Source organism: Myotis daubentonii, chromosome 6, assembly GCF_963259705.1.
Source record: "Myotis daubentonii chromosome 6, mMyoDau2.1, whole genome shotgun sequence".
Classification (NCBI taxonomy): Eukaryota; Metazoa; Chordata; class Mammalia; order Chiroptera; family Vespertilionidae; genus Myotis; species Myotis daubentonii.
In genome coordinates this window covers 12,409,629-12,425,097 of record NC_081845.1, presented here as the reverse complement: position 1 = coordinate 12,425,097, position 15,469 = coordinate 12,409,629, and the positions used below count along the sequence as shown (strand labels likewise).

The following is a 15,469-nucleotide window of genomic DNA, read 5'->3' as shown; positions in this document are numbered from 1 at the left end:
TAGTATGTTTCTAGAACATTAGTGCTGAAGCAGCCCACACAAAATTAATGCAATTACGACATTGATTTCCAGATGTTAGCTTAATGCCAGCCTATTAAGATTTCTAAAGATGAAGATTAAAACAAACAAACATTATGAGCAAACACCCAAATAAAGACATGTCAGCAGATTTAGTGATAATATGAGGCAAAGGAAAAAAAAATCTCCAGATAGAACATTTTGGAAGTTGGTTTTCTTCATCACTGATGGGAGTGGACAGCATTTTCTCAGGCCCTCTTCAGTCTTCTTTCCAGAGAGCCCCCAGATTCCTTGCTGCCTCTAGCCCTCAGCCTCCTTCCACCGGTGCCTCTCCCTGCACACCCTGCCTACCTCACCTGAGTCTTCGACCACATCCTCCTGATTTCATTGCTGTGCCTCACTAGACCTTGCACCAATGGCTGGTTTCTGAATTAGAGTTTTGAAATTCAAGGGAAACACCCTCCTTTTGCTTGAAAGTACCTCTCTTTCCTCCTCTTGCCTCCCGTGGAGTGGGCAGGGTGGGCCAGCAAGGCACACAGCCCTGGCTGAGGGCGGGTCTCTACCTCCTAGTTCTATAGCCTGGAGCAGGTTCTTCATGCTGGAGCAGTCTTGGTTTTCTCATGTAAAAATTTTTGGATAATAACATGTATTTCCTTTGATTGAAGGAATAAAAGAGGGAATTCACATATATAGTGCCTGGTACATTATAAGGTTCAATACAAGGTATTATTATTATTATTTTGCTACATTAATTTTCTTAAGCTTTTCTGTCTCTTTTTGTGACTGTTTCATAGAATGGCTTGATTTTACTTTTGTCCTGATGCAAGTTTTTATTAAATTTCTGAACCCCTAGAAAGTAAGGTGAATAAGAACTCAGAGACTAGTTATAATTCGCCTTCTCATAGTCTGAAATGTTTGATTCTCAACGCCACAGAGAAGATAAATTTACCACTTTCATGTGAATTATTTTTTGTAATATTAAAGTATTGCAAAATAGTGTTAAGTTTAATTTTATTATTCTTATTTATACTCCTTGTACTGAGCTAACTAAAACAAGCACCCAATAACACATATTTTTGAGAAGTGAATGAAATTAGCTTCTTCAGTACTTTAAACAAATCCAAAGTTAAACTAGAATTCAGTCCCATCTTGTTCATTTCTATTCTCCCCCTAAGATAAAATCTAGTAGTGGCCAAATAATTATAATTAAGCAATATTATTTTAGATAGTAATCTAAATAAGGACATATAAAAATAAAATACTAATATACAGTTTTTATAAAAGTTTTAAAAAAGTACGCTAAGTTGTTCATCACTTTAGAGACACAGAAGCATGGAACAGACTGACAATCTCAAAGGGAAGATGGGGTGGGAAGTGGAAAGAGAGTAACCAAAGAACTTATATGCATATGTGCATAACCCATGGACACAGACCATAGTTTGATGAAAGCCTGGGGGAGGTGGGGGACGGGGTGGAGGGAGTCAATGGGGAAGAAGGGGACATCTGTAATAATTTCAACAATAAAGCTAATTAAAAAAAAAAAAAAAGCATGGCTATTAGCCCAACCAGCATGGCTCAATGGTTGAGCATTGACCTATGAACCAGGAGGTCACGGTTCAATTCCCAGACAGGGCACATGTCCCGGTTGCAGGCTCCATCCCCAGTTGGGGGGAGGGGGTGGGTGCAGGAGGCAGCCAATCAATGATTCTCTCTCATCACTGATGTTGCTATCTCTCTCTCCCTCTCCTTCCTCTCTGAAATCAATAAAAATATATATTTTTTAAAATATAACTATTAGAATTGATATATACAACTATTCATATATCCTTATTTATTATTAAGGTATATAATTGCCTTCAAAATTATTAATGATTAATTTTCAATGCACATTTTATAGTCAATAGTTACTATTGGGGGGAAATTCATGGCTATTTCTAGATCATAGATAAAAATGTATACATCAGATCCAGTGGTTTAATCATAAAGCTGTGAGGTATACGCTCCAGAAATATAGCCAAAGGATATAAACTGCAATGGCCCCTTAAAATGTTTTTCTTGCATTGATTCTTGGAGGCCTTGCTTTATTGCTTTAGCTATTTTAAGTTTAGACAGAACATCTTACCTGGCCATTTGTGGTAGTTTTCTTTTCTTCCTTCCCCACTTTGCTATTATTAGAGTTGTTTTGTGTTTACTACTTTTACCCTTCCCATGACACTTTCCCAAAGAACATATATTTGTCTGTAATTCCCTTGAATTTCTCAGGACTAGCATTATTTAGGACAGCTGTACCGGGCGTGTTCCAGGTTCCACAGAAGCACTCTATTTAGATTCACAAAGGGGCACGAGGAATTTTACCAGAAATTCACATAGTGAGCAATTGTACATTTCTGCCTATCCATGCATTTCCCACTTCACACTGAATTCACACAATTTATATTTCTTTGTGATTTATTCATTCATGTTATTTACTGTATGACTGTAAAATAGAAAAGTGAGATATGGGGTTCTGAATTATCACATGATGCTGTAAGTGAAAAAGTTATCTGGTCATGGCGCATCATTTTTCTAGATGTTTGTAAAAGAGAAACTTGGCTACATGGCTGGTGTATTTGCATGCTTACCTTGTCTGACAGCCAGCGTGGTGGTATAGACCAAGAAGAGAAGAATGTAATTGAGGAAACTCTGGAAGACCGGCGTGTTGGCATGGAAATCTTCTGACAAGTACTTGCTGGTCAAGCCAATTCCACAAATAAGAAGGGATAACACCTGGCCGAGAGCCACAGAGATTAACATCTCCCTGAAAAATAAAAAATAAAAAAACAGCAAAGATCAGCAGTAAGTCCATTTAAACAACATTTAAAATTTATCGAGCATTTATGCTATTCATTGGGTTAAGTACAATAAACAGTATTTCTTTTAACTCATTACAGCAATGCTATGAGGAAGGTGCAATTGTTCCTGAGGTTTTATAGGAGGAAAATCTAACGCTTAGAGAGTGTAAGGAATTTTCTCCAGTCACATAACTAGGAAGTGGCGAAGTGATAAAACTGGGAATTGAGACTAAATCTCTCTAAATGACCCTGGCTTCTAGCCACTGCCCTCCAGAGCCCGTGAGGAAAGTTCACACCATTCCGATGCCCACCATGGAATTCACCAAGTGTTCAGAAACCTGAGTGAGAATCTGAACACCAACCAGGAGAAATCATATTCCAACCCTGTCATCAGGCTCTTATACCAATAACAGAGACTTTTCTTTACAGATAGAAATCTTGGATCCTGGAACACGGAAATGAAGAGGCTGTACAAACCCCTGAAAATCCAGAAGGACCACCTCCTCTCCACTCCCAGATTGGGGGGTCCCCGTTGGCTCTAGAAAGCATTAGTAAGCACTTCTAGCCACTCTCCTCTGCTTAGGTTATAATTGCTTACACATTACAACTGTTATTCATGAAGGAAATTTAATGACCGAAGTGGTCACTTGAAGTGAAATATTTCAAGATCTGTGGATATTTTCTGTGACTTCTTCCTGGCAGTGTCCCTGGAGGACACTCTAGTGGGATCGGGAGCAAGAGTCAATGGGTCTACTTTGCAAAGCCTTGATGTTCACATGAACCTTTGTGCTCTGACACAGGAAGAGCCCTGGAAATACAAAGCAGACTCCTGCCCTCCCCAGTCTCGTCTGGCTTTTCTGGTTTATTTATAGAAACAGCTCTGCAAAATAAGCAAGGAGTAGGATTTCTCAACCAAAAAAAGCATTAGGCAGAGGATTTGCAGTGCTACATATTCCCTCCCCCATGACTAACCACTACAACTAATATAATATGAATGTCAAGTGTAATTGAAAATTTTTTTTAAATTTAAGTATCATAATAAGGAGTTGGTTTCAGTGGGCAGATAAGAAATGTTTTTGGTATACTGAATTTGAGCTGCCAGATCATCTTCCACATGATCCAGCAGTGTCAGAATCATGGGATTAAAGGTGAATGGGAAGGTCAACCAGGAGGTTGATACGGAAAGTTATACACATAAGAGATGGCTAAGGTCCTGGAAATGGATATCACCAAGGAAGGGATAACAGCAGAGAGAATAAGAAGGACCAGAGAAAATCTCTAGGAAATCTCCAGATTGAGGCTAAGGGAGAAAGAAAAGGCACAACATTGGAGTGAGAAGAGGTTAGAAAGCTAAGGGGAAGAACAGGATAGCTCTTGGTGTCAAGGAAACCAAGGGAACAGACACTTGCATGGAGGGAACGGTTGTAATAGTATATGTTGCTTAGAGGGTAGGGAGAATGAGGACCGAGAGGAGATGATTTGTAGTCATCTCCAGCCTTTGAAAGACCAATTTCGGTTGAACGAAGAGTACCAGAGCAATACCAGCGTCATTATGCAGCCAACACATACTCTTTGCCCTCACGGAGGGCACAGCGCACAGGCCGAGAAGTCTAAGTGGCTGGTTTCCAGAAATATTCGGGGGAAGGTGAAGACAAAGAAAGCCAGCCAGGCTGACTGATGAAAACTCCTCCACCAAGACATCCGTAATGAGTGCCTTTCAGCAAAAGGTCAACACAAGCCTATTCTTGTTTCTTCAGCCAAACAAAACTGCAAATCTGCTGCATTCAATTTCTGCTTTTAATTAGTGGCCATGTCATTCAGCGGCTGCTATGATTTGATAGAAGGTGCAAATTATGATTTTATCCGTCATGCTAATAAACGTGACTTGTAAAACAGAAAAGAATGGAAGGGACCTTTGATCAGATTAGTTTATGAGTCCTTTTCCAACTGTAGGGACCTAGAGCTGCAGCTGTTGTTGCAATCTGCACATCTGACCTCAGTTCCTAGTCACCAAAGCAAAATAAATGAGTAACTGAATAAAACCATAAATAAACCTAGATGTTGACACCCTCCTAATCCAACCTCCCCACTGCCTCTATTGTCTTCCTTTCATCAGACTCCCTTCTGTTCTCTTTTCACACAGGACAAGTCTTTTTGGTGATTTTTCTCACAGAACATGCTCCTTACCACTCTTCTGTTTTAGGATCTTTTCAGTTCATTTACTGTTGCCTTATTTCTCTGAACTTTTCTTTCTTTAGGTAACCACCAAAGTAGATCTGTGGTCCCTTCAACCTAACTCCTCATCATCTTAAAAGGGCCATTCTCTCCTGAAAGCCTCCCTTGCCACTCCCTGCTCCCCAAGGCTGAGTTAAGTTTCCTCATCTGTATATTCCCACCTCTACTTGTACTCATCATACTGTGCAGCTCGTGAGCTCCTGAAAAGAAAAAAAATGTATTCTATTCATGTGTATGTTCCTGGTACCTTGAAGATTATTAAGTGGAAAGGAGATAGATACTTAATACAGAATGAATGAATGAATGAATGAATTTACAAGCAAACAAATGTATAAATGAAAAGAATGAAGTCTCAGAAGACTTGAAAGATGGCTGCTTATTCTATCTTGAAAAACTACTAGCTCTAAATGACAAAAACAACCCCATTTTCACGGTATGCCATCTGCCAGTTAGACACTGAGATTAATAAGCTATTTTCCGATGCATTTCTGAACAAGCCTGGTAAGGTGCTATCTTGCGAAAAGGATGCTAAATATGGTGTGGGGTGAAACTTTGCACAGGGAGCGGTGGTTATTCATGTAGTATATAGAATATCACACCAGATGCATTCTAACAGAGGCTACATAGTTCCTATAATTTTAGTAGCAGAAACGGAGAGCAGACTATGATACACATTTTCATCTTCTTTGTTTATGCGTTTAGAAGGACATCCTGTCCACTTTAAATTCAGAACGACTAGACAATGAAAAATGTATGAGTCCTAGAAAAAAAGAGTCCTGCAGGAAGCCGAATACCTGATATAACAGAGGTTGTATTCATAAAGACTGACATACCCATTACCATAAGCACTTTGCTCTCTTAAATAAATAGAATTCAGACTCTTGTGAATAAAGCAGTGTTATACAAATCAGATATTCAAAATAAGAAGATTTAAAACAAAGCATAAATTGAATCTTGTTTTTCCCCTCTTAGGATTAAGAATATGTTCCTTTAAAAAGGTATGAAAATTTTCAACACAGAGTTACCTAGTCATATTGCTTTGTAATTCTTTAGCATGAGAGGGGAGCAATTATGGCATCATCTTGAATTAGAGCATGTCAACCTTTCTGTAGAGACATCTTCATTCTGATAACTGTTCTCTGGCAAGTCATGCCAGACCTGAGTCAGCATCTGAATTCAATATGCATACATCAAGAACAAAGTACACTGCTGTGCCTAAAAACACCGCCACCTGAACGTGGGAGGAACACGTTCTACTACATTATGACAAGATTCCTGTGTTCAGGAGTTAGGACACTGGCTTCTTGAAGCTCTCGGCTGAAAAGGTTCATCACATTTAAGTATGAATTAGAGTTCCATGTAAGAAGATTAGCAGGCAAGGAGCAAACACGCATCTCGGAGATTTAACATTTGTTGGAGTTCCTTCAACCTCAGAGTCTGTGTTCATGGAGCTTACCTGTTCTCTGGCCCTGTGGTACCAGTGTTGTTGTTGCTGTTGTTTTTTAGAGGAAACCCAGTAAGCCACAGGGAAGGCCTCTGGAACAGCATTTCATCGAGTCTATGGGGAACCAAGTGTAGGAGACACTTGAAAGGTTAGTGTGAGAAAGATGAGTCACAAATGCCCATGTACCCTATATGTTGTATGTCTAGAGAAATGGCACAAGAGTAAAAAGGCAACAAGTAGGGAGTGGGAAGCCTACCTCTTGAGTTCCACTAATCAAGCTCCACAATGTTGGGCATTTCCCACTCTGGCTTGGATTCCTTCAAGTAAAGTAAGGGTATTATAATTGGTAAGACCCCTCTTATGCTCTCCTTCGGATCTTCTTGGTCTCCTCTATCTCTGAGGTCTCTGGTCACTCACTCTAGCGCCAGCAGTGGCTGCATGACCAACTCCACAGAGACTACCCCAACATCATGTGGGCACAGCCCAGTGGCCCCGGGCCTTATGCCCACACTGTGCACCTTGTGCCTTCTACCCTGGGGGCCGCAGGTTGATGCGGAGGGCTAGACCTTGTGGGGACCTACTTGGTGCCCACTCATCAGTAACCAGGCAGTGCAGGGGAATTATTGCACTTGCGCACAAGAAAACCAATGCAGACAACCACGTGCTCCTTTCTTCCTCCCTAGGCAGACTGCTCTGAGAAGCAGGCACTTCTGCAGGCTCTCAGAAGAGGTCCTGCCCACAAGGTGCTCTGTTGGGGACCCCGCCCTTCTACTGTCTCTCCCACCTTTCCTTCTTCACTCCTGCTCCCTGGGATTCCTGCCCTTTGTAAAGCAGAAGCACGTGCTTCTGTTTTCTGGGGAACTCAAGCTAAGATAATGAGCTTTCCATCTCCTTCTACTCCATAATTCTGACTGACTTACTTTTAGAAGATGCTGGTGTGTAGTCGTCAACCCTTAAAATTGGTGTCTTTGACCTTAAAGTCTATTCTTCTTGTGTTTTTGATTAAACTCTTTGGTAGCTGAGCTACCAGCAATGTTTACTTATTTATTAAGTGCACACTCTGTGGGTTTTGGGATTAGCCACAGAGAGAGTCAGCCAGGAGCATTTGCCAAGGCCTGCTGAGTGCAGGTTATGAGAAAGGAATGCTTGTCCCCTGCCTCCAGGAAGCTGAAAGGGCCATGGAATATAAATAAGTGAAACTATCTGAACAGAGGACGTAACGATACCTCTGTACAAAACTGCTAGAAGCTGTTGGGATAATTTCAGTCTTTAAAACTTGGCAAAGCAAATCTGGGAAGGTTTCAGGGAGAACATACTTTGGAGTCTTTTTCTGTTTTAAATAATGGAAGAGATGTAACTTTGTTTGCATGCACGTGGAACAACACAAATTCTCAGAAACTTCTGGCGTAAATATAAAATAGAATATCCATTCTAGAAAACAGTTTGGAAGTTCCTGAAAAGTTAAAAATATGTCTAGCAAGTGGTTTGGCCATTCACTCCTAGGTATCCACCCAAGGAAATGAAACAATATATGCACACCAAGGTTGGTACATGAATGTTCACAGCAGCTTCATTTGTACAGTCAAATCACTTTGTCCCAATGTTATGGTCCCAACTGTCCGTTAACAGATGAGTGGACAAAGGAACTGGTATATCCCTACCAAGGAACACCACTCAGCGTAGTTGTCTGGCATGCTGACACTTCAATAGCTTCACAGTGCACCCACCTCTGGCCAAGGCAGCCAGGCACACCTGTACTTTCATCCCAACGTTGCAGTGCTACAGTTTTCTAATAACTTGCTTCTTTGCATCTTCATCATGGCTTTCTAAGTCCCTTTCAACATTATTTGTCATTAGAAGATTTTCTGCCATCTTGTTTTTCTTGTATAATACAGCATCTTCACAGTGATGAGAAGAGGAATTTCTAGAAACTATTTGAGGCCAATTATACAGATTATTACATTTAATAACATTTTTTAAAAAAAAATAAAGGGTTGTATGACGAAACATTTTGCAGAACTTATCTTTATGTAATGATTGCTTACTCTTGTAGTTGCTTGCTAACACTGTGTCAGGTAATCTCTTAAGGCACCCCGTACACTTAGACCAAAGTGATCTTTAATAAAAGTGTAAGTTCATATTTAATATCATCTGACTGACAATTAGAAATGTTACTGAATATTTTTGTTTCATATGATTAGACTTCATTGCACTTGTTTTACTTTGCAATGTGGCTGATGAAGAATACGAGAAGTTTGAAGTGAGCAAAATTTTTTGTTATTTATTTATGGTGCATTTTCGTATTATCTTTGACTCTCAGCTTCTGTGTAGGAATTATTGTTAATCCAACAATCCTCTTTGTGAAGCTTAGTTATTGAGATGGCATAATCACTAAATCCTTTCATCAGACCCACATACACTGGGTGAGGTCAGGAGGCTACCATGAAAACCCTCTGATAGCACAACATCCACTCCTCTGTCAAAAAGCTCATGTAACTTAGAGGAATCAACTGTCCAGAGAAGCCAGTCACAAAAGAGCACGTAGTACATGATTCCATTTATAGGACATGCCCAGAACAGGCAAATCTACAGAGACAGGAAGTAGCTGCTAATTTAGGACCAAGGGAACAGGAAGACAGCAAGGTGATAGCTAAAAAGTATAGGGTTTCTTTTTAAAGTGATAAACTGGTTACATAACATGTGAATGTGTGGGGAATATAATTTCTGTTGCTGCTTTTTATCATATTATATTAACAATTATGGTTATGAAATTAGTTAAGGAAGATAATCCTTAGGAACTTACAATTGTATCTGAATTAAAATACTGTTTGGCTGACCTTTTAAAAATAAGCTGTACTCCATAAATCATGTATTTTATAAATGCAAATAAAAGTACATTTAAGTAGTCCAAAAAAAATTTTTTTTAAAGAGTGATAAACTGTTCTAAAATTGACTGCAGTATTAGTTACACATATCTGTATTATACTTAACACCAATATAGTAAAAACAATGAATATACTAAAAATGTTAAGTGGGTGAATTGTATAGTATGCAACTTATATCTCAACAAAACTGTTATTAAAAACAAAGAGAAACAAAGAAGGAAGAGAGGGAAAAAATGAAATAGAAAGGGAAAAATAAAAAATAATAAAACAAAATCACACAGCACTTAAAAAATAAAGTTCCAACCATCTGAACTATGAATTGAGCGATTGATTACACCAGGGTCAACTAATACATTAAAATTAGTCAAGCTTAATTACTTTCTATTGTTTCTACATTAAGAAATAAACATATTTTTTCTTTCACATATAAAATAACAATATTATTTTCTTCCTGAATCCAAGGGATCATCTTTTATTCTCCCTTAAGATTTGTACTCCCGCTTTGGAAACAACTGATTTAAATGATGTTTTTAATCAGTAGTTTAGAAGGTAAAACCTTTGTCATCTTCCTCCAGAAAATCAGGATGGGGTCATAAAATGAGAACATGCTTTGAAAATGAATGTAGATCTTGACTCTGCCACTAACTAGCTGACATTCATTTCCTACAGACTCACCTATAAAATGGGGATAATAATGTATACCTCCCAGGCCTGTCGTAAGGACTAAATGAGATAGTTTGTATAAACTGCCTACTATAGTATCTCACTCATGGTAAATATTCAGAATAACAGCTCTTATTACCTTTTAGTACAGTTGGTACCAGTATTTTCATTGATTGCTTAAATCTATCTATGTGCTTTGCTTATCATATAAAAAAAACCTAGAGAAATTATTGCTAAATGTAACCCAGATTTAGTTCCTCATGTTCTGAATAATAAATTTATTCCACAATTTTGAAAGTTTAATGGAGTCCTGCCCTTCAGAAATTGTGGAAAGAAAGCAAACAGATAGAGATAGATGATAGATAGACAGACAGATAGATATAAATATTTAGAGTCCTACCTGAAAAGACTATTATGAAACTAACAGATCTTAGTTTTAAATATGAACTTCTGACTTGAGTTCTCACATCTTGGAGAACAAGAAAAAGGCAAGGATATTTTTAGGTCAACTGTGTTTCTGTTTTCTTTCTTTATGCATTTTTAAGTGACTGACATTTTTCATTACAAAAAATGCTTTGAACTTTGCATTTTGAATGATGTCAGTGAACCCAGAGGCCAAACGGCAAATATTTAACTTTAAAATCTATTGACTAAATAAAAACAAAGAAAGCATGCAAGTGACTGGCGATATTCACTTTCTTTTAAAATAAAGACCCATGTCAAATTCCATTATTTTACCTCATATTTACCAAATTTGTATGCATGAAGCATAGTGTATTTGAAATAGAGCAAATTGGGGAAATTAGATTCTACTAAGTGCTGAACTTCTCCACACACAATTAAAATCTGCTTGAAAAATGCATAATCAACTGAGATCAGCAATTATACCTTTTACTTGGAAGAACGTGCAGGAAACTTAGGACAAATAAGCAGGGAAGCCATGCCTAATTCTGGAAGACAAATATATCTGACTTCTCTGCTTTCAAGTCAGTAGTTTAGAAGGTAAAACCTTTGTCATCTTCCTCCAGAAACATGCCTCTTTGTGGAGGTTAAGCTGACATGTGTCTTCATCATCCTTTGCATCAAAAGACAGCCCCAATCAACATTACAAGGATCTGACAATAAAGAAGTAATGTTATTTCAGTACCTCTGACGGATAACCTTGGAAAACAACTCAAAATTCAATTTCTGTAGCATGGGCTAGACGAAATTTATTCTGGAGGTTAAGGTCTTCTGTAAGAATGAAAATGGGGTATTTACCATAAGCAAATATTATAATTACTGGGGAGAAATGTGAGCTGGTGAAATTCCTACTGTAGGAATATGATTCTAACAACAACAAAATAATCTATTCTCGCCACTCCTGCATCCGGGTCCAGAGAGGAAAAGGAGATTAAAAGGAAGGGAAGTCTTTAGATGAGAAAGCCCCCAAAGTTCTCAGCTGCCTTTAGGATGGAAGAGGATAGAGGACAGACAGGTGGGAGGGAGAGCTCCTGAGGCGGGGCGATCTAAGAAAGAGTTTTAAAGGTTTGAGCCAGGAAGGGGCCCAGTGGAAAAGGAAACGACGACACCATAAAATTGATGAATTTGTTAAAAGACAACTCAGGTTGAGTCATGAAGTACAAAATGTTCCATCTTTTTCAGAGATACCAAGAGTAAGCATTGTGGTAAAAACATCAGGTCAACCAAAAAAACAAACAGATTACAAACCAAGAGTGCAGTAGTGATTTTTATGCTAAAAACAAACCTTCTCATTAAAATCATGTTCTAGGTAAAGGCCTTAGCCTGCTCTTCCAAGTGGAGGCTCTGTTGAGGCTGTAAGTGAAAACCAAGCTCAGGCCCTCAAGTTTTAAGAAACCACTAACACATTTTTAAGAACAAGAGGGGAAAGAGAAGGGTCACTGTCGTGGCCTAAATTGTGCACTCGCCGTTCTTGTACTTGAGTTCACTGTGAAAAAACCTGTTCAAGTAAGGGGGTGTGCTCTGGCCTACCTGGCTAGCTGAAATCCACTCCCCAGAGAGGGAAGGGGTGAGGCAGGCGGGGCTTCAGTATGGTCCGCCCTTTTACAGTGTGGGTGCTGGGGAAGCCGTCACTTACTACGTCTGCAATGGAAACCACTTAAAAACCACCTTCCTTCCTTTGTCTCATGTAAGACCTGGGCAAATGCAAGTGATTTCAGATCTCTGACACACTGCACCTAGCACACCGTCTCACCTAGCAAAAGCTACAAGTGTTTCCAAACTGTGAGTGGCAAAACACCAAAAATGAGAGTAAGATTTTGTCTTTCAAATTAAAAATAAAGGGGGGCGGGTGGTAGGGGAATGGCCTCATCCCCTTTTTTTAAGTTCCACTAAAGGGGAAATTAAGTAAAACACCAAGAACTAAAAAAACAAACAAAACAAAAAACACACAAAAAAACCATTCCAATATATTCTAAAAACACATTGTGCTAAAGGTACATTCTTCTAATGACTTCCCGCCACCACCACGCCTAAGTTATTGAGACCATCTAATGGTCCTTTTGTGCAGCAGCTGCAGTGACGCAGCCTGGCTGCTGAGCACAGTGTCGAGGCAGCTCAGCTCCAGCACTCAGGGAAACCAGGAGGGCAGAGAGCGCCCCTGCTTGTGAATGCCTCAGGGACAGGCAATTGGGGATCAAGAGCATACAGAAAAAACCCTTGTGATCCCCCTTTGATTCTTGCATCCTGGGAACATACAGTGTTGGAGAACTCCTCGCTATATTAAACTGATCATGGCCACCAACAACCCAGGTGACAGTCCTATGGCTCTCTTCCTGGAAAATGAACTATTAAGTCCCTGTCTTTCCATGTGGGGCCTGGTCCTTTAAGATTGTGTTGCTAAAAGCAATCGTATCCCAGTATGTCGTGCTGATTCATTAACAGAAAGACAGTTTCCAGACACATTAGTCATTTTGAACAGGTTTTAAACTCCATCCTCGCTTCTCTTGATACTCTAAATTTTTGCATATGTATGCAATGGACAAACATATATATGTGGATAGGTAGCTAGCTAGCTAAATAGTCTTTATCTATTTACCCATCAAAGAACACTTAGATTGTTTCCATATAGTAGCTATTGTAAAATATGCTTTGAGAGTACAGGTATCTCTTCAAGATACTGATTTCGTTTCCTTTGGCTATATACCTAGACGTGAGATTGCTGGATAATAATGTACCTCTATTTTTAATATTTGAGGAACCTCCATACCGTTTTCCATATGACTGTACCAAGTTACATTACCACCAATACTGTGTTAGTGTTCCCTTTTTCCATATCTTTGACAACTTATCTCTTGTCTTTTTGGTAATAGACATCCTAACAGATGTGAAATGATATCTTGTGCTTTTGATTTACATTTCCCTCATGATCAGTAGTGCTGACCACCTTTTTAAACACCTGTTGGCCATTTTTATGTCTTCCTTGGAAAAGTGTTCAGGTCTTCTGTCCATTTTTTTAATTGGATTGGTTTTGTTGTTGAGTTGTATGAGTTCCTTATATATTTTGGATATTAACCTCCTTTATCAGATGTATGGTTCGCAAATATTTTATCCAATTCTGCAGGCTGCTTTTTCATTTTGTTGATTGTACCCTTTACCATGAAGAAGCTTTTTGTTGATGTAGCCCCACTTGTTTATTTTTGCTTTTGTTGCCTTTACTTTTGGATTGGCACTTTGAAGTTTTAATAGTGTCTATAAAAGTGATTTGAATAGAGTCTGTATATCATTTATTTTTCTTTATTGATCCTTTTGTGTGTGTGTGTGTGTGTGTGTGTGTATGGTTGAAAAGGGAGAGGCTAAAAAGATGTCCTATTTGAAAGTATAAGTGAACTGATACCCGAAGTACCTGTCTCACTAGCACACACATTGCCAAAGAAATTAAATTCAAATGAGTGTGCGTGGCATACATAATGATATACACATTTTGTTTTCTGTAGTACTCCTGAGGACCAGTTAGTTTACACATGAAGTGGATTAATTTGGATATAATACTGCAAATAACTTCATTGCATCTTTTACTTTAATTTAAAGTTAAAATAAAGTGAATCAAGGTGCAACATGTACTATGATGTATGCATTCTGCTGAATTTAAATGAATTCTAATTAAATTACTTGGAGCAAGATAAATTAGATTATTTCTCAAGCACATTTTGGATAAACCTAATGAAATTCTATGAATAGAAAAGTCAGAATGGGCTTTGTTTAATGACTTGGTTGCTGATATATTCTCTTGGAATGAACAAGAGGTCAGACTGACCTTGGGCCATTTCTTCTTAGAGTGAGAGACACTATATTAACTTCAGAAAGACTAGCTCAAAAGAGACTAGGATTTACTTTATGTTGAAAGTAATATAACTTATCGAGGCATTTAGTTATGTGTTTTCCCCTACATTTTTTTCCCTCTTAGCTTTGGAATTCCCTGGCATCAGAACAGTTTCTATTGAGAAGTAAAACAAATGGGCTAAAATAAATGTCCCCTTGTTTCTGATTCCATGGAGGGGATTATATTAGGGGTAGAGAAGGCAGACATCAGCTAGAGGGAGATGGGCACAGAAGTATCGAGTTGGGGAAAGATGGCCAAAGACTAGGGTAGGTTCTACAAGTGAGAGTGACCCAGACTCACCATCTCATGCCACTCTGAGGAGGGGAAGGGTGCAGACATCTACATGGGTTGGCTAGACCATACAGGGAAGCTGTATGCCAGGAACCAGGGCTCCTAGCCTGTACAGATTTCTTTGCCCAAGGGGGTGTAAAACCCAGAAAGCTTTTGGATGCTAAGGAGCAGTGTAGGCTTGGAAAATATGCGTACTGGTAATCCAGTGTGGGGTTTTTGTTTTATTTTATTTTCTAACTAAAGTGTACTTTCAATATTATTTTTATTTATTTCAGGTGTACAGCACAGTGGTTAGATAATCATATACCTTCTGAAGTGGTCCCTCTGATTTTTCCAGTACCCACTTGGCACCATAGTTATCACAATGTTATTGACTATATTGCCTAGGCTGTAGTTTACATCCCTGTGACTATTCTGTATCTACCAATTTGTACTCCTTAATCCCTTCACCTGTTTCACCCAGCTCCCCCATTCCCCTCCAGTGTGTTTTGATATGCCTGAGGCCCTGAGTCCTCTGTTTGGCCCTAAAGAAATGGATGGGAATGGGAGGAATGGGCTGTAAAGGTGTGGGGAGAATTGGGAGTGCAGAAAGACATTCCAAAATGTCTCAGAGAGAATTTCTTCTTAGTCTAGAACAAGAGAACTTGGAATCAGAATTAATTTGCTTTGTAGAAATTTATGGAACAAAATATCTCAATTTCTTCCACTCTTGGAAAAGTTCATTTCCATGTGGTTAGCTACGAAGTTATTCAAGAGTAAA

The 15,469-nt window shown here is 38.9% G+C and overlaps 1 protein-coding gene across 1 annotated transcript in view; it reads right to left on the bottom strand.

The window, feature by feature from the left end:
* SLC35F1 (solute carrier family 35 member F1) overlaps positions 1-15,469 on the bottom strand; it is a 293,217-nt gene that overhangs the window by 111,575 nt on the left and 166,173 nt on the right. Inside the window, exon 2 of the mRNA XM_059700161.1 lies at positions 2,640-2,815. Within this exon, the coding sequence (XP_059556144.1) occupies positions 2,640-2,815 (176 nt within the window). The remainder of the gene's footprint in view (positions 1-2,639; positions 2,816-15,469) is intronic.